Here is a 27,639-nt window from a genome sequence, read left to right as displayed (position 1 = left end):
ATTTTAAAAATATATACATAGTTATATGGATGAATGTTGAAAAACTTTCTTAACATGTCTTTTAAAAATAAAATATCAATAAAAGAAACATATTCATAATAATATATATATAAAATATGACTGTATTTATGCACAATTATATATTAACATTGTTTAGTTATGCTAAGGTGACTATATATGTGAAAGTTACATATAAAATTATATATATATATATATATATATATATATAAATATTCATACATAGATAGCCTTTAAGAATCAGCTTATTAGGGGCGGCTAGGTGGCGTAGTGGATAAAGCACTGGCCCTGGAGTCAGGAGTACCTGGGTTCAAATCCAGTCTCAGACACTTAATAATTACCTAGCTGTGTGGCCTTGGGCAAGCCAATTAACCCCATTTGCCTTGCAAAAACCTAAAAAAAAAGAATCAGGTGGTTGTTTTTTTGTTAATATATGTATATATATATACATATATTTTGGTTTAGCTAGTGTTCTAGGTATTTGGATAAAAATACAAACATAAAATATCACTATCTTCAAGGAAATTACCTTCTTTTATGTGGAGACAACATTCACATAAAATATATTTCTACATATATATATGTTTATTATATAGCAAACAAATATTATGAATGCATATATATATATATATATATATATATACATGTGTGCACACACATAGACACTAATAAGGGAGGTTTAGTTAAGTTCTATATAGATTATAGATATTCTTTCTAATTTGATGCCATATTGCCTAACTCCCTACCACTGCTAACCACAGTTACTATTCTTTCAACTTCCCATCATAGCTTCTCCTATTTTTTTCCTCTAAGCTGTTTTTCCCTGCCTTAAATAACCTTTTTTATATTCTCTCCCTCTATATTTCCTCAGTCATCTAAGATCTGTATCAAGAGGAAGAGCAGGTTTTGTTTTCATTTTTGTCTTTGTATCCCTATTGCCTTGCACAATGTCATACTTACACTATGAAGTAGTCATACTTCATACTTCATACAATGAAATAATTGGACTAATAAAGAGAACTAAAGACAATTAGAACAAATAATTTCAACTTGGAATTCTAAAACTCAGTTTCTTTAATGATAAAATCAGTAAAATTAAGCTAACTTTATGAGAGGAATCATGATATAATGGAAAATAAAGTGGATTTGGAATTGGAGAGCTGGAATTGGAATTATGACTGTGTCACTCAATTCATTGTAAGTTAAAAAACATTACTTCCTTTGCATCTCTAAATATACCATCCTATCACAAATTAAAAATGTTATGAAGATAAAAGTAGAAAACACATTCATATATAAAAAGTACTATAGAAATAGAATTTTGTTATTATTATTTCTAGAAAACTTGACCTATATTATCCTCCTGACTTTCCTTAATAACTGGTCACTTTGGACAAGCCATTTAAATTCCTTGGCTTTGGTTTCCTTATGTATAGAAGAAAGGGTTGAACTCCCAATGCCACTGTCCTTTCTGGGTCTAAAATTGTGTAGTGTAAGTACAACCTCTTCCATGAAACTTGTTAGTAAAATCCAGTCAATACTAACATTTTAAGGCTGCCCACTACACTTACTGACTATGCTATGTTTTTCTTCAAATAGTTTATATTCACTCCATTCCACAATTTAAAGTCTGGTCTTTTTTATTTTTATTTTTGTTTCTTAACTATTTTCCCCCCAATTGTTTCATTTGGTAAGTTTTCATTTCTTTCAAAGATTAAACTCTTGTAGATCTCATGTCAAATATACTTGCTTTATCAATCAGTAAACATTTTAAACTCCCAATTATATTTAACTTATAGTTAGAAGAATTTGAGGTACCTGTAGGAGCATAGTAAATCTTGATGGAATTTGCATTTTATTGTAAATTCATTTATAAAGTTTAATGCTAAGCATCATGACTTGTGGTTTGTTCAGTTTGTATAGCCTCATACACTGTAAGTAATCAAGTATTGCCATGCCTGTGCTATTTATAAGCTTCTTTGCTTATGCAAAAAATAAAAAGGCAGGTAAAATTTATCTTTTCATTTGCTTCCCATCATCTCATTTTCTTATTGCAAACTTACTCTTTCTCAGACATTTAAAGCAAAAGCATCATATCCTTTCCCTACTATTGCAGGATACGGTCCTTTTTTTTTTTCATCTATTGCTACATATTCAGAATGGAGATAAAGGAGGAAGTAAAATCAGGTGGAGGGCCATTCTCCAGTAACCTGCAAATCTGATCTTTTAGGAGAGATGTAGGCACTAATGGCAAGCCAACTCCTTCCTGATAGTTAATTTGACATAACTGGAGTTTAGTAGTCAGCATAGAAAAAGATAGAAATCAGTTTACATTAAGGTAGCAGCAGAATATGAAAAGACTAATGCCTAAACTAGATTTGTTCAAAAATTTATTCAAAAGAGAAAAGTCAATGATAATTGCTCTCTTGAATAAGTCTTGCAATGAAAAACACCAGAGTGCAGAATATTTCCTCTGAGTGAGTTCCTGCTGTGACATCTTTGAACATGGTATTAGTATGTTTCAATCAGTTATTGAGATTGAATATATTCTATTTTGCCATTTTTTCTCTCTGATGTTATTTTGGTTTTCAAAGATAGTAAATAGTAGTAAATACTCTAGATTAGGTATGCATTGCTATCAGACTCCCTACACTTTGAAAAGTGTTTTTCCTGTGGCTATTGTCATTGTCACAGTAAAATGATCATATTGCTTCCAGTTTATTTTTAAGGAGAAAAGAAAACAGTAAAAAAAAGTCACCTTCCACCATACCTTCCTGCTTCCCACAATGCACACAGACACACAAAACTGGAAAATTAATAAGCAAAAGAAAGATTGGAAATTCATCTATCTATCTATCTATCTATCTATATGTATATAATAATTGGTACCAATGATGATACTTGGAAAAACATGCTGAGTAGACTTAATTTGTGTTTTCAAAAAACACAATGAAAAATATGAAAACAATTGCATTTTCCTATTTTTCTAGCCAGCTAACTAATTAATATAGAGCTAATCGTTTTTTGTGCCACCAAATAAGATATCTCCTTTAACTAATAGGAGGTGCTGCCAACCAGTTGTCAAATAGTGTATAGTAATGACAATAGTATTATCAGTTATACATTGAACATTACTCTTGTGAGTAATATGCCTTTCCCAACACAGCAGAATTCTTTGAGCGTACCAAACTTTCCCTGAATAGAAAACTAGCTACCCTCTGACTTGTTTTAATCATTTTTGTAAATGATGATGTTTTAGCCATTTTTGCAAATAATGATGTTTTTATCCATAGTCTTGGGTTTTTAGTTGTTTAGCTACTCAAATTTATTATGTCTCATATCCTATTAGAAAATACATCCCTTCTTTCTGTACCTAATGGCTTCAAAGGAGTTTGTTTACAGAAGTATAGCCTAACTTCATTTGGATCCTTAAATTTAGCAACAGGGAAAAATTAAAACCAATTATATCAAAATTTTTGGTTAGACAGGGCATCTATGGTTCCTTCTCAGAAAAAAGCAACCACTTTCGTTCACTTGCTTTAGCTAAAACCCAACAATCCAAGTATGTATAGTTCTGATACTCAGACTTTGGCTTCTCCCTTTACTGCTGCTAGGAGGGAAAGGTACCATCCATTTAGTGGGTATCTCAGTTTAAGTTCTGGAAATTCTGATGATCACCTGAAATTGCATGAATTCTTCTGGGCCATGTCTCAATCTTAGAATTATTGAGGCCATTTCCTCCTTATTCTCTTTCTTTTGTACTAGCTCTTTGTCAATTAGCCTATTCATACTCAAAGGGAACCAGATTCTATTAACAAACAGAAAAACAGCTGGGATTGCCCAAAGCAATCTATCTCCATACTAATAAATATCTAGCCTGTTTTACTGTCCTTTTTCTGTGAAAAGTCCTAAGCTCAGCAGAATCCTGACCCCACTACCCCCGACCCTAAGTTCAACTGATGTTTTTTACCTACAAAGCTTTGTGTATAGACTGACTCAAAACACATAAGTTGCTTGTATTAACAATTTTAGATGAATTAGAGGAAGTGAAATCTGAAACAAGATCATCAATTGGCACTGCCAATTATCCTAAACAACAAACTGAAAAACTCTGAATGGAAGCAATTAAACTAACTACTTTTCTTTATGAATGACTGAACTTTTTGTGTTTCCTCTGCTATGCAGAGCCTTTCAGTGGAATGATCAAAAATACACAATAGAAGGGGTTTGCCATATTTTTAGGGCTTGGAAAGTGATATGGCTAAATGGAGTCCATGATGCTGATTGAATCTTTCTCAATTTGGGAAAGGAACTGGGTGCAACCAAGAATATGTTCCACTGGGGAGAAAAATCAAGCTCTAGACTAGAACCTTGCAAATGAGTGATTGAGCTGAAATAATCACGGGTGTCAGAAGCAAGACTGCAGATTCCATTGCAACAGAACCTTCTCCAGAATCTCTTTTTAATTAGAGAACTCCTATTCTCTACAGTCTTATTCTCAGCCAAAAACTGCCACCTCTGAAATTTGCCACCAGCCTGCTGTGCTATTTTTCAGTAGCCAAAAGGAAACCAGACAATACATGAAAGTCATATCACTAGTTAAAGAATCCCAGGGATTCTTTAAGTATTTCTTGTTCAAGAGAGAGCAACAGTGATAATCTGACTCATTGTCAGAGATACTTTCACATGCACTTGGTTATCCATCCATCTAATCTTTGCCATTGTCTATGTGTGCAAAAAGCACAGTTAAACCAGCAGGATCCACCAGGTAATTACTTCAGTCACTGGTGGACTAATTTAACTCTATCAAGAAGACAGAAATATGGAACATCTAAATTTTGAGCAGAGAAATGTGAAAAATGGAAACCAATACCACATTTAGAGGTTTCCATTGTGAATAGGTATCTAAATAGTATGAAAAAATAATCCAACATAAGACATTACTTGAATAATAGAAAGAACATGCAACTATATTGTCTTTGGGTGAAAGCATTAGATTTTGATTGAAATGCATTTCATTATTTCTAAAATTATTTTTGGCTATAAAGAAAAATATTTCCTGAAGAAACAATAATTTGGTTTTTGAATCAGGATGAAAATTTACAATTTCAAAATTAAATTCTTTAGAAATGTGTGGATTTTTTGTGAGTCCTTTATTAATTCCTCAAACATCTTGCACACATCAGAAGATTAATGAAACAGTCTAATAGACTTTTAAGGGAAAAAGAATCCGTTTTCCCAATATATTTATACTCTGTTAATTAGGTTTTGGTTCTAATATCAATCTAAGTGCTTAAAACACCATTCATTAATCATATAAATACCAAAAATTATATCATTAAAATGCCAATAATATTTGCTATTAATATAGAACTTTGCAATTTATAAACCCTTTGCATAACATCACTTTTAATCCTTAAGAGAATCCTGGGAGGTGTAAATACTATAAATATTGTTAACTCCATTTTACAGATAAGTAAACAGGCCCATAAAGTTTAAAAGTTAAGTAACTTACTCATAATCACGACTTTTTTTAGCACTGTAGGCAGAGTTTCAACTCTGGTCTTCCCAAAACTAAATTTAAAGTTTTTTTGGTAAACTATGTGAGGAGGGGGAGTGAAGAATAAGGAAAAGTAGGAGGTAGAAAAGGAGAAGAAAGGAGGAAGTAGGGGAATAATAATAATAATAATAATAATAATAATAATAATAATAATAATTCCAACTTATTTTCCTAATTCTACCAAAACTCCCTTAGTTATCTACAAAAGGAGGATTTTTGTCTGAGGTTCTATGAATCCTGTTCCATAACTCTGTGGTTAAAATTGGGATGGAGAGAATTGAAGATCAGGCAAAATATGGATTCATTTCCTATTTTAATACCATCTCTGGAGCAAAGGACAAATTCTGAAATCTGCATTATCAAACTGAGAATATATTATACTTAATCTTTAGTAAAGTAATGCCTCACTTTTGTTCCCATAGAAATTGAAAAGGAGAGTTGTGGAGATCCTGGAACACCACTCTATGGAATTCGAGAAGGAGATGGATTTTCAAACAGAGATGTATTAAGATTTGAATGTCAGTTTGGATTTGAGCTTATTGGAGAGAAATCAATTATTTGTCAAGAAAATAACCAATGGTCTGCAAACATACCAATTTGTATCTGTGAGTACAGAATGTTTTATTTGCCTACAGTGTGTTACTATACACTTGCCTATGGTTGTTCATGACAAAATACAATTACAAAATTGTGGTAGAATTTGGAGGGGGGACCAATAAACTAATATTATTACTATGCTATCATTCTATCACAAAATTCTATCAAATGTAATTGCTCTTAAAACAAGTTTTTACTTTCCACTTCTAATTATTAAAATGATAATCTAATATGATTAAATTAGAATGAATGTTATATCCATCATATACAAAATATATTTTACAAATGTCTACTTTTTTCATATGACATATATTTATATGCTAATTTGTAGAAGTTGATTTTTTTTCTTCAGGGTAGAAGATGCTGACTTGCAATCAAGAATATTTAAATTATTCAAAGATCTTTTCCTATGTATAATGCATTAACTTATTTTTGCTCTTAAATGCTTCCTCACACACAGTGGTGTATATATATATATATATATATATATATATATATATATATATATATATATACATATTTCTCTTAGAGGTCTCTTATTTATGTTGTGCATAATAAACTGTGCTAAGGCCCTAATATACAATGTTCTTGAGTTAAAAGTATATTTCTCCAAATATATTTACTAAAAAAAATCATGGTGTAACTACACAAAAATTTAATCCCCCTTATCTATTGATCTATCTTCATGTTCAATACAATGCTCTCTTAATTATCAACCAGTAAAATGAGAGACTTTGACTCTGATATTAAGCATAAAGACAGGTAGTATTATATTATGTATGCTCTGACCAGTTGAATTAATAAAATGATAATGTTTAAGCTAGAAAAGATGAAGCCATTATAATGGTATGAGAGGTAAGTTACATATAAATTTTTTCCTATATTTTTGTTTGTTTGCATCTAGTTTCTAAATCACAGGACACTTTTTGGAAGAGAAAATCATGGTGTAGCTTTTTTTCTGGTTAACAATTTTCTTGATTAAATATGTATTTTAATTTGTGCTGCTAATGTATGCCCAGAGGCCCAAAAATTTAAAGTACAATGTAAAACAGTCCCATCAACTCTCCTAAACCTGTTTTAGTGAATAACCAAAGAGAGTAGTCATAAGACCTTTACAATTCCTAAGGTGTTAGAAGACTGCTATTAATTTCTATTTTCTTATCCTAGACTTATGTTACCATAGTTACTGTAACTCTTGACAGTGATAATAGGAAATTAGAGAAATTCAGTGATATTTGCATTTTTTCCCAAATGTTACACAAGCAATATTTTCCTTTCCTTTCTCCATCCCCACCTTTACTATTTCTTCCTTAAGTCTTGGAGAAGTCTTTTCATATTTTCTATTAAAGTACTGATTAAACATCCTACATAAGGTTACCACATGGAAAATTAATTATGATGGGTAAAAAAAATGAGGTCCTGACTCCTCTCATGCCAAATCTCTGAAGAAAAATTTACAGATTTAGTTCTATTACAGTACAGTTTCAAAAATTGGTACAAGACTTTCTTAGGTACTTAAAAACTAAGCTTGAGGTCAATACTCCCACATATTTGCTATTATAGATAGACCCACCAGTGATCACTACTACAATGGTATTATATCTCTATATAGCCTTTTTTTTCACTCCAAGCACATAACCACAGCCTTGGTGAAAATTAAGCTTACCATACCATTTATTTGTGGTTGTTGTTTTCTTCTCTACAAGGCTAAGCAATTTTGTATTGTCTAAACTTTTAAAAATAATGCCTGTTTTTCAAACTCATCATATTTAATTTTTATTACTCTAATTAGGTTCTTCTATAAAAGTCTTCATATTTAAAAATGCATAACTTAAAACTGTCTACAGAATAATGTCATTTTTAATTACTATTTTTAATCTGGACTTGAGATTCCTTTAATATAATAAGCTCCTCTTGCAGAAAATCCTTTTTTTGATTGAGATTCCCAGCGCATAATTTCACGTTAGCCTGGATCACATGAGTGTAAATGACTTGTCTATAGTCACATAGAATATGTCTCAGGCAAGATTTGAAACTGGGTCATTCCGAGTACAGGGGTTGGCTTCCTATTTAGCTGTTTCCTAAAAAAGGATATAATCAGTTCATTCTTTAAGGAATGGCTTGTTTTTTAGTTATTTATATATTCCAGTTATATTTCTGTTAGATTTTTATTTTTGATCAATATGATTATATGATTGATAAAGCTAGTTATTTTTATGAATAATTTGAACACATTATCCTTTTGAAATAATGGCTCCTTTACATGTTGGATGTGAATTGACTAAGAAAACATCATTTACAGTAATCTTGGGGACAGATTGAAATAATAATATGTGATGCTTTTGAAAATGCATATTACTCTAAAATATATATATTTTTTTGACAGTTCCTTGTCTTTCTAACTTTACTGCACCGATGGGGACAGTTCTTTCTCCTGATTACCCAGAAGGATATGGAAATAATTTAAATTGTATCTGGACAATCATCTCAGACCCTGGGAGTCGGATACATCTTTCATTTAATGACTTTGACTTGGAATCTCAGTTTGATTTCCTTGCTGTTAAAGACGGCGATTCTCCAGACTCTCCAATCCTTGGAACATTCACTGGTGCTGAGGTTCCTTCTCATCTCACTAGCAATAGTCATATTCTGCGCCTGGAATTTCAAGCAGACCACTCAATGTCGGGTCGGGGCTTTAATATAACATATAATAGTAAGTCATTTTCAGTATTAAATGGAATCACAGACCACTGAAGTAGGAAAAGATTCCATAAATCATCAAGTCTACCCCTCATTTAGCAGAAAAGGACATTAAGACCTAAGAGTTGCCTAAAATGAGAGAGGTAACATAGATAAGATGAGAAATTTGGTCTTTTGGTACTTAACCTAGTGCTCTATCAGAGTTGGTCTTGTGTTGAAGGCAAGGACTACAAAATATCTGTGGCAAAGACAAATTCAATTAGGGGAGGAAACAAGCTTCCGTGGCAGAAAAGATCACTATATTGGGGAAAGACAGTTATGACAGAACATTCTAAAAATTTGGTTGAGTAGGATGCAAAGGGCGGGGGGAGAAGAAAGGTGAGGGGAACCTGCCTCAGGGCTTTAAAGGAAAGGACAAATAGTATAGTTAACTAGATGCTACTAACTTCATTTGTTTTTCTTTGTTTGTAAACACTCTTTGAATTTAATCCCTGGAACAAAGTACTTTTTGTTATAGCCTAATTGAGTCTCCTTTCATCCACTGACAGTTCTTGCTTTACATAACACTGTAAAGTCAACTTTATCTAAAGAATTTTTAAAATTATGAAAAATATTTCAAAATCATTGCTTTCTCAGTTGTCCCATATGCTATCCCCTATGTATTCAGGTCATCCTGATGCCAAGATATTATCCACTACACATCTGCATCTCTTTCAATAGAAATAGCTATTTAAAAACACCTTATTGTATCCAATACATCAACCAAGTAAATAGGATTATTCCTATACATAGGATAATTTAATTTAATGTCCTTTTGTAGAGTGGATACATTTTAGGGAGGCTACATTATTTCTGTTTTTCAGATAAATACTAATATTTCTATCTCAGGAAAATAATGGGGCTCTTAAAATCTATGTATAATGGGAAATGGGAAGTCCATGAATGGATTAATATAGATATATATATTGATGTTTGTGCAGTGGTTCTACTAAAAGTCTTAAAATATATACCATGGGGGGCAGCTAGGTGGTGCAGTAGATAGAGCACCGGCCCTGGAGTCAAGAAGACCTGAGTTCAGATTTGACCTCAGACACTTAATAATTACCTAGCTGTTGGGCAAGCCACTTAATCCCATTTGCCTTGCAAAAAAAAAAAAAAAATCTAAAAAAAATACTCTGAAGGAACATTTTATTTTTCCCTTGAAAGTACTAAACTTTATTAGATATCAACCAGCTAGATGATTTAATAAAATACTGTCATATGATAAAAGGCTTAAAGGTCTCTTCATATTAACTCTTAAAATGAGAATTTTTTCTCCCAATATCCAGTTTAAATAATTAATAACAATATACTTTTGTAGTTTTTTTTTCAAAGTGGCTCTGGCACTGAATACTGTCAATAATAAGTTGAACTTCATTAAAGTGAAATCAATTGTGAATCATGCCATGACAGTATACTATATAAATTTGTTGCCTTGCCATGGGAGATTTAGACACATTTTATATTTTTATGTACTCATATATATTTGAGAAGTCTGCATATTTTATTTTGATAAAATTGCTTCATTTTTTAATTTTCATATATATTATGCCTTTAGGATTGCCATGTAACTTAAATTACATTTTCCATGCCATGCTTTGGTGATAAGTATATCTAATTATTCAATGCAGGCACCTATCACTGCATGCTAGGATGATGCCTGTATAGTGTCAGTCAAATATTGCTTTCACTTATTTAATCAAATTTAAGTTTAAAGCATTTCTTCAAAATAAAAGACTTATGAGTAGGGTATTTCTCATATATACTGTAAAATATATATTCATATAACACAGCAAAACTGAACTCTTAGCAACATGTAATATTATATAGTTACACCTCATGAATTTTCTATATTCTGGGATCTCAAGTAGTCTGTCTTTTTCACTATAATAATTAAATGAATATTAATCATTCTTACTAAATATATTGTGATGGCAGCATTAATATATGTTAACCATATAGATGTCTGCTATGCATACACACACATACACACATACAGAATGTCCTAAGCACAGGGTTAACCCCTTGAAATAAAAATAAAAGTAAAAGCTGCTCTTGCCCTCAAAGAACTCAAATCAAATTCTAATGGAATAAAGGATATGTAATTACTTCTATTGACAAAATATAGAGAGTAAAGGAAAGATAATGTCAAAGGGAAGGCATTAGCAACAATCCTGTTTTTTTGGAGTTAGCCCACATATGAAGTGCAATTCTGACAACTCTAGAGTAGAGGTATTTCATGGGTCACATATGGATTTAGTATAAAAATGTAATCTCTGTTTTATTATAGCATTATTTTGTTGCATATTTCTCAGTTGCATTTTAATCTGGTTCTGCCCACATTTGGAAGTTTTGTGTATCATATGCTACCCACTGGTCAAACTTTGCTCTAGAAATCAGGGATATGTAAGTTGGACTTAATGAATTTTTCTTTTAATTATTTGATATCTGTATTCCAAAATAACTGATTTCCTTTATAAGCTTTTCTTTTATTTTATGGATTTTAAAAATATTGCTCTTAGAAAGCCTTAGGCTTCAGCCTGCTAAGGGATCTATGACAAAAATGGTTTAAGAATCCTTGCTATATAAAGGCTACCAATGAAATTATGGTCTGTAGTCACAAAATAATGAGCTCATGAAATGTGTAATTACTTAAAAATTCACTATTTTATAACACTGTAATGAAATTGCCTTTTGTGAAGCTTGTTTTTTTTCTCTTACATATAAATTACTTAGCAAGAATTAAATGAGAAACCTAAAATAGAAATTGAAATAAAATAGAAATCAAACAGGCTAAAAATTTATAGAAACTATAATGTAATTAATATATTCCTTCAGAAAAGCCTAGATTATTATCTACGTGTCTCGCATATCTGGTAAGACTTTTCTTCTTTTTTTTGTGCTAAAGCATTTGGACACAATGAATGTCCTGATCCTGGAATACCAATAAATGCACGCCGATTTGGAGATAACTTTCAATTAGGAAGTTCAATATCAGTTATTTGTGAAGAAGGTTTTATTAAAACACAAGGAACAGAAACAATCACTTGCATACTTATGGATGGCAAAGTGATGTGGAGTGGGCCAATTCCCAGATGTGGAGGTAAGTTTCTATTTGTATGTGTTTACATTTATGTACAATTATATACATATGCATAGATTTTGTGTTATCTCTTTCATAATCAAAAATAAATGCTGATCCATCACAATTGTTAAGAAGATAAAAAATGCATGAAAGGCAACACAAGATTGGAAACTTCACCAAAGACATTTTTAGAGAGCAAGATAAATATCATATTTAAGATAAGATGAAATAACAATAGATGGAGCTATAATAAACAATATTGTGTGATAAAAATAAAGAACAATCTGATGTGAGATTGGAGATGAAGAGGTCAATATTAACTCACTATATATATATATACATATATATGTGTATACAATCACAAACTTATATTTTATATATTCATATGCATATACACATACAATTCTATATAAAACTAGATAGATATATGGAATGTGTGTATATATAATGCTATTTAATATACTATTTAAAAATGTGTAATATATATTAAAACTCATTAACATTTAATATTTCATGTTAAAATGAAAACTTTTGCAAGTTTTGAAAGCACAGTAGTCACAAAGCGACTACTAAAATGTTATAAAATGTATGGCATGCACAAATACTTGTGGCATTTCATTTTCCATTTCTCTTGATAATGTATCTTAAAATATATACTTTTGAATATCCAAACAAGTATAAACTATTAGTTGTGAATAGTAAAATGAGTATTTCTCTACCACATTTTAAAATTAAAATAGGAATATGTTCTTTCTCTGAAATGGATTTAAGTGAATAGTCTTTTTATCTTCTTTTTCCAATTATGTACAAATATTTATACATAAAACTATATTTCAGAAGGGATCATGATATTTATTATAGGTTTATAAGTTTTTTATAGAACATATGAACCTAAATTCCAAAATAACTATTTTACTGTTTTAATCAAAGCTATATATGCTTATAAAAATATGACAAAATACTTACATTTGGCTAAAATGCAAGTTTTTATGTTAGTTATTATATATATCACATATGTGTTTTATATGTATATAAATTTATGTGTATATATGTGTGTGTGTGTGTGTGTGTGTGTGTGTGTGTGTATGTGCCTATATAAAATATTTATTTAGAACTGTGATCTCAATGATTTGGATTCCCTTCAAAGATCATATTATATCCATGCCTGACAGTCCTCTATTACTTGTCCATATTCTCCCAAAAGTTTAACATAGAGAATGTGCCTAACCTGCTGAAGATCTGTCTGATAACATTGTGAAGGTATCTGTGGAACACTATATGTGCCTTCCTACATATGAATTCATTCATGTATGGAGATAATTTCCAGATGAGATTATAAAATTTCTATCACCATTCTTATTACATAAATAGCATAAGAATTGTGGTAAGCATATATAACCTTATTCAGAGATTTCATTCAATTGCCCTTGTTCTTCAATTTTTCTTCCATACTTACCCTCTTGGGGAGGGAAAATACCAAGCAAGTTGGCAACCTTAATTTTTAAGTGTTTAATGAAGAAATATTTTTTTAAAAAATAATTACAGTGGCAGAGAAGTTTCTTTGCAACAATTGAAAATAATTGTAATTCTGCCTGTATTGACCACTCATTTCAGATTAATATTTCTTCATTTATTTAATGACTTCTCCTCAATGGAGCTATTGACTCACTGACAGATACAATCAACCATTTTGCTGATGATTGATGAAAATTAGCTTTTTCACATACACAATTCTACATGTGAACAATATTCACATATAGTCTATCCTATCTTTTCCTTCATTAAATCAAAATGATGAATGAGTTCATCCCAAATAAGGTATGAATGGTATTCCTTTAACTCCTTATCCATTAAGTATATTGCAAATAGTAAAGAATAAAATATCTCAGGCCTGGATTGTGGTTGCTATTACTATTTCTATTTCTGAAATGGGAATGTTGTCATTTTTATCAGATATAATGTTTTGGGATATGATTACTCTAATTTCACAATTATATAACATTTAGATATTATTCAGGAGGCATTTTTAAATGCATACTATGGAAGTACTGATGATAGAAAAACAGAAAGATGTTCCCTAACTTTAAGGAGCTAAAATTCTAATTAGAGTGGGCATATCAATATCTATATAAATATACGTGATAAGTGATGTAAATGGAAAATAATCTCATAGTCAATGCTCTTGCTGTAGGTTAGAAGGGTTAAAGACAAGGAAAGTTCTGTGCAAGATGTAAAACTTGAGTTGAGTCTTAAAGCAAAACAAACAAACAAACAAACAAAAAAACCAGGAGGTGAAGAATTTAGAGAGAAGAGCATTACAGTGTATTGTACAAAGTTGGGAGGAGTGACATTGAGATGAAGTGAAGAAAATAAGTCAGTAAACCTAAATCAAAGAATAAATATTGTTGTTCAATCATTTCAGTCCTTTTTGACCCCATTTGGGACCCTATTTGGAATTTTCTTGACAAAGTCACTGGATTGGTTTGCCATTTACTTCTCTAGCTCATTTTACTGATATGAAAATATAGGTTGATTTGTCAAAGTGTCTAAGGTCAGATTTGAACTCAGGTCATCCTGACGCCAGATGTCGCAACCACCCAGCTACCCCTAAAGTGAGTAGTGTGTGAGAAGACTGGAAAAATAGGAAAAGTTTGAATTATAAATATCATAAAATGCCACATAGATTTTTTTTGCATTTGATCCTGGAATTATTAACAAGTAAACACTGGAATTTAATTAGTGCAAAGTGAATGGGTAGGGAATTGACTTGATCATATGGGAACTTTAAAAAATAATTTTAGCAACTGAGAAAAGAATGCATTTGAGACCAGAGAGACTTGAATGAAAGAGATAAATTAGAAGGTTATCATAAAAAAAGGTTTTCATCATAGTATAAGTGACAGGTAATATGTGCCTGAAATAGGATGGTGGCTATGTGAGTGAAGAAACTGGGACCAATATGAGACCAGTAAAGTAAAATGGGTAATGTTTAACAATAGAACATTGAGATTTCTGGAATGAATGGGGAGGAGAAGTCAAGATTAGTACTGGATGACTGGAAGGAAGGTTGTTAATCTGCCTAAAATGAGAAAGTTGAGAAGAGGAAAAGTTTAGGGAATAATTTCTGTTTTGAACATGTTGAATGTGAGTTGCCTATAGAAGAGCCAGTGAGATTTCATCCTGTGAGGTAGGAGGTACAAGTATTATAATTTTAGTGTTACGAATGAAGAAATGTATACTCAGAGTAATAAAAATCTCAATCATGATCACACGGCTAGTAAATATCAAAACTGGTATTTGATTCCTGTTGTTATTCAAGTTCGGAAGGAAATATTTGGTATGAAAAGTGTTTATTAAACCAATCAAGAGGCTATGTTGATGAATACAATATAAATATATGTTATTTTGAAGATTCATGGTAATGGAAGATAGATCATGTTTACTGAGAATGAAAATAAAAGCCAAGGAATGGTATAAATAAGTCTTTTCTTTGCCATCTAGGTCAGTTTACCCTTACTAAATGATGATTTATTTGCTATCTTGTTTCTTTATGGAAGCCAGAGCAGGGCATATAATGTGAAATCCCTAATGAACCATATTTGGAAGCACAGCTACTGTTGAATGCTTGATGAACATTTCCCCAGGAGATAAGGGGCTTTCTCTTGAATCCTAATTAGATTGAAAGAATGGGGAGCCATTATAATTCACAAAAATTAAATGATCTTTGGAGAGCATTCTTTTTACTAAATGCTTTGAGAAACACTCAGATGAGAATGCCAGAATATATTTACTACTCTCTGAGTGTGTGTGTGTGTGTGTGTGTGTGTGTGTGTGTGTGCACATGCACACATACTCCTATGTATTTATCTCTTAGAAAATGGATTAATCTGTTACTTGCATCAATTAGTTATATAACATTTTAGATTTCCCCAGAAATTTTCCAATAGGGATATTCCTATTTAGCAGCTAAGTGAAAGATATCTGCAATTTATTCCTAATGGTACTTTGCCTGCAGACAGTGCTGGCTTCTTGAGTTTCTTTCTCCCTTTGTTTATCTAGATATACTTGACTTATATATCCCAGATATTCTCTGACCTCTAAGTAAGGCTATGCTAGCTTTTTGAAATTATTTATTCTTTTATAACTTTCAAGACTTTTATAACAATCAAGTGAAAATAAAATTTTCTTTGTCTAATAATTCACTGAGAAAGATTCCAGATTAATTTTCTCCATTTATTCCCCCCGATTATTTCCTTTAGGACTCTTGCCTTTTTGTTCTTCAAAATGAATTTTGCTATTTTTTCTAATTCAGTGAAATAATCTTTTATTAATTTGAGATGACATTGAATATATAAACTAATTTAGGTAAATTTTTTTAATCATATAGGCTCTACCTACCCATGAACACTTAATATATTTTGAATAATTTAAATATTATTTTATTTGTATAAATTTTCTTCATAATTTCATATAGTTTAATTCATAATTCTTTATATAGTTCATAAAAATTTCTTTTGGCAGGTATACTCTTAGGTATTTATAGTGTCTAGAGTTATTTTGAATGGGATATCTTTTACTTCTTGCAGAATTTTATTTGTTCTATTTGGGAATGATAATATATATGTTCATTTATTTGATATGCTACTTTCCTAAAATTATTGTTTCAGCTAATATTTTAGTCTTTGGAATTTTCAAAGTATACCATCATACCAACTACACAAAGAAATATTTTTATTATGCATTTCTTAGTCTGAATCCTTCTATTATTTTTCCTCTTGTTGCTATTGCTAGAATTCCCATTATAATATTGAATAGTATTGATGACAGTGGGCATCCTTTTTTTCTCACCTGATCTTGCTGAGAAGGTTTCTAGTTTATCTCTATTACAAATAATGCTTACTGATGTTTTTAGATAATGATTTGATTTGTATAAAATGACTTTAGATAAATGCCTTTTTTAAATCAATTTAGGGGAAAATTCACTTATACCAATACTTTCCAGTGTTTTAAACTGAATGTTGAATTCTATAAAAATTTTCTCAAAAGCTTTTTCTGGGGCCAGCTAGGTGGTGAGTGGATAGAGCACCGGTCCTGGAGTCAAGAGGACCTGAATTCAAATCCAGCCTCAGACACTTAACAATTATCTAGCTGTGTGACCTTGGGCAAGTCACTTAACCCCATTGCCTTGCAAAAAATAAAAAACGTTGACAGACATACACTCAGTTAAGTAAAGAAACTTATCTTTCAAGTGTAAAAAGGGGGAAAGGGGAGAGGGAAGGAAAAGTGGAACTAATGGAAGGGAAGGAAGAAGGGACAAAGGGAAAGGGGAAAGAAAGGGGACAGGATTGTATATAGGAGGACAAACACACTGAAGGTGGTGGTATTCAAAAACAAAATACTGGGGAATATGGATAAAGGTAAAAAAAAGGGGGAATATACAAACAGAGGGAAGATAGCATGGAGGACAATAAACAGTTAATAATTGTAACTTTGAATGTGAATGGGATGAGCTCTCCCTTAAAAATTAAGCAAATAGAGCAGAATAAAAACAAAACTCCTAAAATATACTGCTTACGAGAAAGTCATTTGAAGCAGAGAGATACATATAGAGTAAAGGTAAAAGGTTAGAGCAAAATATTTTTTGCTACAGCTGAAGTGAAAAAATCAGGGGTAGTAATCTTTATCTCAGACAAAACAACTACAAAAACAAATAGATTTAAAAGAGATAATGAAGGAAACTATATCCTCCTAAAATAACATAGACAATAAAGTAATTTCAATACTAAATATGAAGGAGAATTAGAGGAGAATTAGAGGAGAATTTGAAGGAGTTACGGGAAGACATAGACAGCAAAACTCTACTAGTTGGAGACCTCAATCTCACGCTCTCAGGTTTAGATAAATCTAACCATAAAATAAACAAGAAGGAAGTTAAGGAGATTAAAGAGATGGTTAGAAAACCTGGACATTATAGACCTGTGGAGGAAATTGAATTGGTACAGATAGAAAGGAATATATTCTATTTCTGAAGTACATGGCATCTTCACAAAAACTGACCGTGTACTAGGGCATTAAAACCCAATTATTAATTGCTGAAAGGCAGAAATAGTGAATACATCTTTCTCGGATCATAATGCAATAAAAATCATATGCAATAATGGGCCAGGGAGATATAGACCCAAAACTAATTAGAAATTAAATGACCTCATTTTAAAGAATGAGTGGATCAAACAACAAATTATAGAAAGAATTATTTCATCCCAGATAATGACAATAATAAAAGAACATACCAAAACCTATGGGATACACTCAAGGCAGCTGTTAGGGGATATATTATATCTTTTTTTTTAAAGAAAGATTTTATTTATTTATTTTGAGTTTTAAATTTTTTCCCCCATTCTTGCTTCCCTCCCACCACCACCCCACAGAAATCATTCTGTTAGTGTTTACATTGGTTCCATGTTATATATTGATCACAGTTGAATGTAATGACAGAGAAATCATACCCTTAAGGAAGAAAAGTATGAGATAGTAAAATCATATAATAATATAACACTTTTTTCCCCCTAATTTGACAGTAATAGTCTTTGGTCTTTGTTCAAAGTCCATAATTCTATCTCTGAATACAAATGGTATTCTCCATTGCAGATAGCTCAAAATTGTCCCTGGTTGTTGCACTGAAAAGACGATCAAGTCCATGAGGGTGAATCATTACCCCCATGTTGCTGTTAGGGCGTACAGTGGTCTTCTGGTTCTGCTCATCTCACTTAGCATCAGTTCATGCAAATCTTTCCAGGCTTCCCTGAATTCCCATCCCTCCTGGTTTCTAGTAGAACAATAGTGTTCCATGACATACATATACCACAGTTTGTTAAGCCATTCCCCAATTGATAGACATTCCCTCAGTTTCCATTTCTTTGCCACCACAAACCAAGCTGCTATAAATATTTTTGTGCAAGTGATGTTTTTACCCTTCTATATCATCCCTTCATGATATAGACCCAGTAGTAGTATTGCTAGGTCAAAGGGTGTGCACAATTTTGTTGGCCTTTGGACATAATCCCAAATTGCTCTCCAGAATTGTTGGATGAGTTCACAGCTCATTGTATTAGTGTCCAAGATTTCCCACATCCCTTCCAATATTGATCATTGTCCTTTCTGGTCATATTGCCAGTCTGAGAGGTTGTAAGGTGGTATCTCAGAGATGCTTTAATTTGCATTTCTCTAATAAGTAATGATTTGGAGCAGTTTTTCATATGACTATGGATTGCTTTGATTTCCTCAGTTGTAAATTGTCTTTGCATATCCATCGACCATTTGTCAATTGGAGAATGGGTTGGTTTTTTTTTTGAAAATTTGACTCAGTTCTCTGTATTTTTTAGAAATGAGCCCTTTGTCAGAAATACTATTTGTAAAAATTTTTTCCCAATTTACTACATTTCTTTTGATCTTGGTTACAATGGTTTTGTCTGTGCAAAAGCTTTTTAATTTAATGTAGTCAAAATTATCTAGTTTGTTTTGAATGATGTTCTCTATCTGTTCTTTGATCATAAACTGTTTCCCTTTCCATAGATCTGACAGGTGAACTAGTTCTTGATCTTATAATTTGCTTATAATATTGTTTTTTATGTCTAAATCCTGTATCCATTTGGATCTTATCTTGGCATAAGGTATGAGGTGTTGGTCTAATCTAAGTTTCTTCCATACTAACTTCCAATTTTCCAAAAGTTTTAATCAAAGAGAGAGTTTTTATCCCAATACCTGGATTCTTTGGGTTTATCAAACAGCAGATTACTATAATCATTTCCTGCTATTGCACCTAGTCTATTCACTGATCCACCACTCTATTTCTTAGCCAATATCAGACAGGTTTGAGGACTAATGCTTTATAATATAATTTTAGATCTGGTAAGGCTAAGCCACCTTCTTTTCCACTTTTTTTCAGTGAATCCCTGGAAATTCTTGACTTTTTAATTTCTCCATATACTTTGCTTACAAATTTTTCTAACTCATTAATTTTTTTTTGAATTTTCATTGGTAAGGTGCAAAACAAGTAGTTTAGTTTTGGTAGAATTGTCATTTTTATTACATTATCTCAACCTATCCATGAGCAGTTGATGTTTTCCCAGGTATGTAATTCTGATGTTATTTGCATGAGAAGAGTTTTATAATTGTCTTCAAAATTTTTCTGATTCTGCCTTGGCAGGTAGACTCCCAGGCATTTTATTTTTCTGAGGTTATTTTGAATGGGATTTCTCTTGCTAGCTCTTTCTGCTGTATCTTGATAGTTATATAGAGAAATGTTGGGGATTTATGAGGGTTTTTTAATATCCTGTTCCACTGCTAAAGTTGCTAATTATTTCTTGTAGTTTTTTAGATGACTTTTTGGGATTTTTCTAGGTATACCATCAAGTCATCTGCAAAGAGTGAGAGTTTTGTCTCCTCCTTCCCTATTCTAATTTCTTCAATTTCTTTTTCTTCTTTTATTGCTGAGGCTAACATTTCTAACACAATACTGAATAGTAGTGGTGATAATGGACATCCTTGTTTCACCCTTAATTTTATTGGGAATGCCACAAGCCTATCCCCTTTTCATATAATGCTTGTTGATTGTTTCAGATAGATACTGCTTATTATTCTAATAAACAAAGCATTTATTCTTAAACTCTCTAGTGTTTTTAGTAGGAATGGATGCTGTATTTTATCAAAAGCTTTTTCAGCATCTATAGATATGATCATATGATTTCTGATGGGTATGTTATTGATATTGATATAATTATACTATCAGTTTTCCTAATATTGAACCAACTTTTCTATATCTATGATTAGAAGATGCATCAGAAAGAGCTAGAAAGAGAAATCTCATTCAAAGTAACCTCAGACAACATAAAATACCTGGGAGTCTACCTGTCAAGGCAGGCTCAGAAACTTTTTGAAAACAATTACAAAATGCTTCTCACAGAAATAAAATCAGACTTAAATAACTGGGTAAATATCAACTGCTCATGGATAGGCCGAGCTAATATAATAAAAATGACAATTCTACAAAAACTACTTGTTCAGTGCCCTACCAATCAAAATTCCAAAAAAATTCCTTGAAGGAGTTAGAAAAAATTGTAAGTAAATTCATATGGAGAAATAAAAAAGTTGAGAATCTCCAGGAATTTAATGAAAAAAAGTACAAAATGGTGTCTTAGTCCTACCAGATCAAAAATATATTATAAAAACATCAGTCATCAAAACTGTCTGGTATTGCCTAAGAAATAGAGTGGTAGATCAGTGAATAGACTAGGTGCAATAGCAGGAAATGATTATAGTAATCTGCTGTTCGATAAACCCAAAGAGTCCAGCTATTGAGATAAAAACTCTCTCTTCAGTAAAAACCGTTGGGAAAATTGGAAGTTAGTATGGAAGAAACTTGGATTAGATCAACATCTCACAAACTTAGCAAGATAAGATCCAAATGGATACAGGATTTAGACATAAAAAATAATATTATAAGCAAATTATAAGATCAAGGAGTAATTTACCTGTCAGATCTATGGAAAGGGAAACAGTTTATGATAAAAAGAAGAGATAGAGAACATCATTCAAAACAAACTAGATAATTTTGACTACATTAAATTAAAAAGCTTTTGCACAGACAAAACCATTGTAACCAAGATCAAAAGAAATGTAGTAAATTGGGAAAAAAATTTACAAATAGTATTTCTGACAAAGGAATCATTTCTAAAATATACAGCGAACTGAGTCAAATTTTCAAAAAAAATAAGCCATTCTCCAATTGACAAATGGTCAAATGATATGCAAAGACAATTTACAACTGAGGAAATCAAAGCAGTCCATAGTCATATGAAAAATTGCTCCAAATCATTACTTATTAGAGAAATGCAAATTAAAGCATCTCTGAGATACCACCTTACACCTCTCAGACTGGCCAATATGACCAGAAAGGACAATGGTCAATGTTGGAAGGGATGTGGGAAATCTGAGACACCAATACATTGTTGGTGGAGCTGTGAACTCATCCAACCTTTCTGGAGAACAATTTGGAATTATGCCCAAAAGGCAACAAAAATGTGCATACCCTTTGACCCAGCAATACCACTACTGGATCTATACCCTGAAGAGATTATAAAAAAGAGTAAAAACATCATCTGTACAAAAATATTCATAGCAGCTCAGTTTGTGGTGGCAAAGAAATGGAAACTGAGGAAATGTCCTTCAATTGGGGAATGGCTTAACAAACTGTGGTATATGTATGTGATGGAATACTATTGTTCTATTAGAAACCAGGAGGGATGAGAATTCAGGGAAGCCTGGGAGGATTTGTATGAACCGATGCTGAGCGAGATGAGCAGAACCAGAAGAACATTGTACACCCTAACAACAACATGGGAGTGGTGATCAACCTTAATGGACTTGCCCATAGTAAGAGGACAACAATCAGAAACAATTTGGGGATATCTTTGATGGAGAATGCCATCTGTATCCTTAGAAAGAATTGGGGAGCTTGAACAAAGACCAAAGACCTTTAATTTTTTTTTAAAAATTTGGTCATCATTTATAATTCTGCTATATTTCATACTATATGTTTCTTCCTTAAGGATATGATTTATCTCTCATCACATTCAACTTAGATCAGTGCATACTATGGGAATGATGTAAAGACTAACAAACTGTTTTCTGTGGTGGGTGGAGAGAGAGAAGCAAGATTGGGGGAAAACATAAAACTCAAAATAAATTAAACTTTCTAAAATTAACAAAAAGATTTAACAGTTCATTATATACTTTTCTGATTTACAAAAACACAGTCAGCACTTAATATATGCTTATTGTTTTAATGGATTTTAGGATGCACAAGAATCATATGAGATGTAGCATGGGAAGAGAAAGGATACTGGAGGTAAAGAGTGGGTTTCAGTTTAGAAAATTTGCAAAGTACAAAGAGGACAGACCCTCACATTTCACATTGCCTCATTGCTATCAGAGCTAGCCCTATACAGTAGTGAAGTAAACAGGTACATACATTGTGTGATTTTAAAGAACAAGAAGATGAGAATTTATCTGAACCCAGCTACATTTCCCTCATCTATTGATTAGCTGAAATTAGAGATGAATTTTTTTAGTTTTAATTTCTTAACATGTTGAAGTGAAAATGGCTGAGTTAACACATGAAATTGTTGTTTATCTTTTGTTTCTGAATGTAATTTATTGTCTGAGAACAAATTTTGACAGAAGGGTACAAGAAGATCACGTTATAGAGCATACTAAAGGATTAGAGAGAGATCAGAAGAAAAAATTTATCATTACGGGACAACAAAAGTAAAGACCGAGGGAAGCTGGGGACCTCAAAAATAAACCCCATATTACTGAGTTTCTAGTTTCAAGCAGAAATGTCAGTCCATTAGGAATCATAAAGCAAATATAGGAGACACTATAGTTTTCGCAATTATTGTTCAGTTAATCCCTTATTTTAATCTGAACCAATGAAAGGAAGTTCTATATTTGAATGTGACTATTAATATATAGAATCCATAGTTATGTTACTATTATCTCAATTTCAGGGGAATGGCATTGATATCTTTTATTTTGTTCAGGGAAATATAAAAATTTAAACAATGTTTTTTCTCATTTCCTTATTTTTCCAGCTTATCTAGTTAAACTAATGATGGTATGGGGATTTTCCCTTCCCCAGTCCTTCCATGTACAGGCATTCAAGTGGTCCAGGACATTTTGGCACATTAAATAATATAATCTTCATTGTACACTATTCATGTCCATTTCATTTCTTTTTTAACCTTATTTTTAAATTCTCTCCTTTTTTGTGAATCTTGAACCCCTTTGGCAATCTGGGAAACCTATGAATCCTTATTCAGAATAATATTTTTAATAACTGGAGAAAATTCTAAGTTTCATTTACAAGTCTGTCAAAAATGTTATTTTTCCTCCATCTGAATTCAGGGACCCCTTGAAATATATCAGCAATTGTTTTGGATATTAATGGATTCTGTTTAAGAACCCCTGTTTTAAATGATGCTGGTCCTTTGTAGCTTTTACTGAACACTGAACTGTGAAATAGTAATAGTAAACTAACTTTTTAATTCTTTAGTGAGAAATTAAATGATCACATGCAAGTCCTAATGAAAGCAAATAAATTATAATCATATAGGTGAGGTAGATGTGTAGAAATATGTGTATTGGGGAGAGAATGACTTTTATGTGTTGCTTACTTAGAGAAAGCTTTGAGATGATTACAAAAGTTTTGTTAAGAATGAAATGTCAAATAACTATTTTGGTCATGGAACATAAATAATATCATGTTATTTTCATATATTTTCACATCAGAAGGTACCTTTCCTTTTTAATCTGTATATACAATGGGGGAAAATCTAGGGAACATTCAGACTGCCTTTTATTAATGACTTTATAAATATATGGTCACTAAGATAAGGGAAATTATTTACTATTACTTTATAGATAATTCTTTTTTTGCTGTCTCAGAATTTTATTTTATTTTTAAGAAAGTTTTATTTATTTTGAGTTTTACAATTTCCCCCAATCTTACTTCCCTCCCCCCACCCCCACAGAAGGAAGTTTGCTAGCCTTTACATTGTTCCCACAGTATGCATTGATCTAAGTTGAATATGATGAGAGAGAAATCATATCCTTAAGGAAGAAACATATAGTATGAGATATAGCAGAGTTATATAATAAGATAACATTTTTTAAAAATTAAAGGTAATAGTCTTTGGTTTTTGTTCAAACTACACAATTCTCTCTCAGGTTACAGATGGCATTTTCCATTGCAGATATCCCAAAATTGTACCTGATTGTTGCCCTGTTGGTATGAGCAAGTCTATTAAGGTTGATCATCACTCCCATGTTAGTGTATACAATGTTTTTCTGGTTCTGCTCATATTGCTTAGCATCAGTTCATGCAAATCTTTTCAGTCTTCCCTGAATTCCCATCCCTCCTGGTTTCTAATAGAACAATAGTGTTCCATCACATACATATACCAGTTTGTTAAGCCATTCCCCAATTGAAAGACAGTCCCTCAGTTTCCATTTCTTTGCCACCACAAACCAAGCTGCTATGAATATTTTTGTACAAGTGATGTTTTTACTCTTCTTTTTTAATAATCTCTTCAGGGTATAGACTCAGTAGTGGTATTGCTGGATCAAAGGGTATGCACATTGTTGTTGCCTTTTGGGCAAATTGCTCTCCAGAAAGGTTGGATGAGTTCACAGTTCCACCAACAATGTATTGGTGTCCCAGATTTCCCACATCCCTTCCAACATTGATCATTGTCCTTTCTGGTCAAATTGGCCAGTCTGAGAGATGTGAGGTGGTACCTCAGAGTTTTTTTTAATTTTCATTTCTGTACAGATTATTCTTTAGTTTTTCCTTTAATGGTGGAAACTATTGAGTTTGAATTTTTTGCTATTTATTTAAATGACAACTAATAAGAGCAGTTCCTTTCACAGATGTTTTAGTGACTCAAGGAGAGCCACTTTTTCCACCATTACCAATTTTGTACTATTTATACTCCAATTGTGTTGCTTATGTGAGAGTCAGTTCAAAGTAGTCTTACACCTGAGTATACAAGGAGGAAGAAGATAGACATTTAGTGAGCAACAAAAGAATTTTGATCAATAATTTGTGTGAATTGAACTCAATACATTTATTTTGAATTTCTGAATGAAAGAATGAACCATTTAGCAGCTATGTGGCAGCTCTGACTAGTTCAATTATGTATAATGATATTTATATTTGACATATTTTTCTTCCTTTCCCCGCAACATGCAAGTAAATGGAATTTTTAGACAGATTTTCTTCTTAAGATTATTACTTGTAGCTGGTGATTATAACTGTGCCAACAAGGTAGTGATTGAACCTTAATTACACCAGTTCATACAAACTGAGTATGTATAGTTCACACCTTCCAGTATCTCCCAAACTCTGTACCTTTCCTTAGTTTCTAAAAATAGAATTTATATTTAAAAGTTTAGATCAATTCCTAGAAGAAAAAATATTGCTTCCCTTTTCCATGTAGCTTTTAAAAAATTAACTCACTCAATGTTCTTTAAATGAAAATTAAATGTGTTAAGATATAAAGGGATTTCTTTACCACTTCTGGCATAGTCTAATTGTCTAGTTCTCCATAATCATTTGTAAGATTCTTTTTGTTTGTTGTCCCTGTCCTAGCAAGTGGACAGTTATACATAAATATCTTTGAGGTAGAAATGTGATTAACAAACATTTTCTGTATCAAGATCAAAATAGGGGAGACAGAATAGAAAATATCACCACAGCTCACTCTGATCATCTTATTTTGTCACTGACTGGGTGATTCAGAGGATAGAGTGCCAAATGTGGTGGTTGGTATCAAGAAGACTCATCTTTATGAATTAAAATATGACTTTAGATACTTCCTATCTATATGACCCTGTGCAAGTCATTTAAAAATGAGCTAGAAAAGAAAATGTGAACAACTCTACTGTACTTGCCAAAAACACAAAACAAAGCAATTGTGGTCATGACGAATCAGACAAGACTAACTGAAATGATCGAAAAATAACAAATATCTACTAGGTGAACCTGGAACTTTTTCTTGGTATATAGTTTGACCTTATGAACCAGTTTCCCTCATTCATGTCCCTGACTCAAGTTCCTTTTCTGTATCTTGTCCTGGTGAGAAGAAATCTTATGTTAAGCAAGAGAATGCAACAAAGGATTGTTTGGTCCTTTTAAAATTCCTGGAAGACTGCTAACAAAAGTTTTTCAGTTTTCCTCCTGAACTTTTTCATAGTCTAGAGAATACCTAAATCTCTCTTTGGAGCCTAAAAATCTAAAAAACATCAGGGGTAAAAGTTGCTTCATTGAAGTTACATTGCAACTTGGGATTTTATTATATTTGTTTATAATTTTTTCATTAATATTCTATTAACTTTATTTTCAATTAAGGAAATTTTACTCTATTTAAGGATACTTTAATGTTAACAGATACCATTTTCATTCTGTTTGCATCCCCATATTCATAAAACAATCCAACTGACTTGATTTTTAAACATTTTGATAACATATGACAGTTTTCTTAGCTGTTCATTAAAGAAAAACTTTCTTTTGTCCTTTAATTGAAGAATAACATGGAAAATCACATGTCCTTCTGGACAAGGCAAAATCAGTTTCATGTATCTACATAATCTAGTAACTTGAGACCAGGATTTGAAGGTCTAGGTCAGTTTCTCTCACAATTGTTATATGACCTCATGAAAGCCAGTCATTTATAGAGATAGATAGATAGATAGATTTATAGATATAGATATTTGTGTGGGTTTACATATCATATTCATATATATAGTTATAGATATACATATATATAATATATATATATATATATATATATACCTTGTTCCCTATGCCTTATATTTTGGTTATAGTTTCAAGTACTTGTTGTTTCATTTATAAGATATATTTCAACTATCCAGTATAATTAATATGTTTACACAGAGAGAGAGAGACAAATACAGTATTACTTTTTCCATTTCCTTAATTTTTCCCCAAATTGATTTTTTAACAAAAATAAAACTTTTGTTCTAAAATTGTAACATTCTTAGCTTTATTCATTTTCTTGAC

At 31.7% G+C, this 27,639-nt stretch overlaps 2 protein-coding genes across 2 annotated transcripts in view; both read left to right on the top strand.

Moving 5' to 3' along the window:
* LOC141499365 (CUB and sushi domain-containing protein 3-like) overlaps positions 1 to 6,248 on the top strand; it is a 315,574-nt gene extending 309,326 nt beyond the window's left edge. Inside the window, exon 6 of the mRNA XM_074202121.1 lies at positions 6,001 to 6,248. Within this exon, the coding sequence (XP_074058222.1) occupies positions 6,001 to 6,248 (248 nt within the window). The remainder of the gene's footprint in view (positions 1 to 6,000) is intronic.
* A 2,342-nt stretch (positions 6,249 to 8,590) lies between these two features.
* CSMD3 (CUB and Sushi multiple domains 3) overlaps positions 8,591 to 27,639 on the top strand; it is a 639,662-nt gene continuing 620,613 nt past the window's right edge. Inside the window, exons 1-2 of the mRNA XM_074202120.1 lie at positions 8,591 to 8,888; positions 11,823 to 12,017. Coding sequence (XP_074058221.1) covers positions 8,591 to 8,888; positions 11,823 to 12,017 — 493 coding nt within the window. The remainder of the gene's footprint in view (positions 8,889 to 11,822; positions 12,018 to 27,639) is intronic.

The sequence above is a fragment of the Macrotis lagotis genome, chromosome X (genome assembly GCF_037893015.1).
Source record: "Macrotis lagotis isolate mMagLag1 chromosome X, bilby.v1.9.chrom.fasta, whole genome shotgun sequence".
Lineage (NCBI taxonomy): Eukaryota > Metazoa > Chordata > Mammalia > Peramelemorphia > Peramelidae > Macrotis > Macrotis lagotis.
The sequence above is the reverse complement of the archived record's forward strand: the minus strand, read 5'-3'. Positions and strand labels throughout refer to the sequence as shown.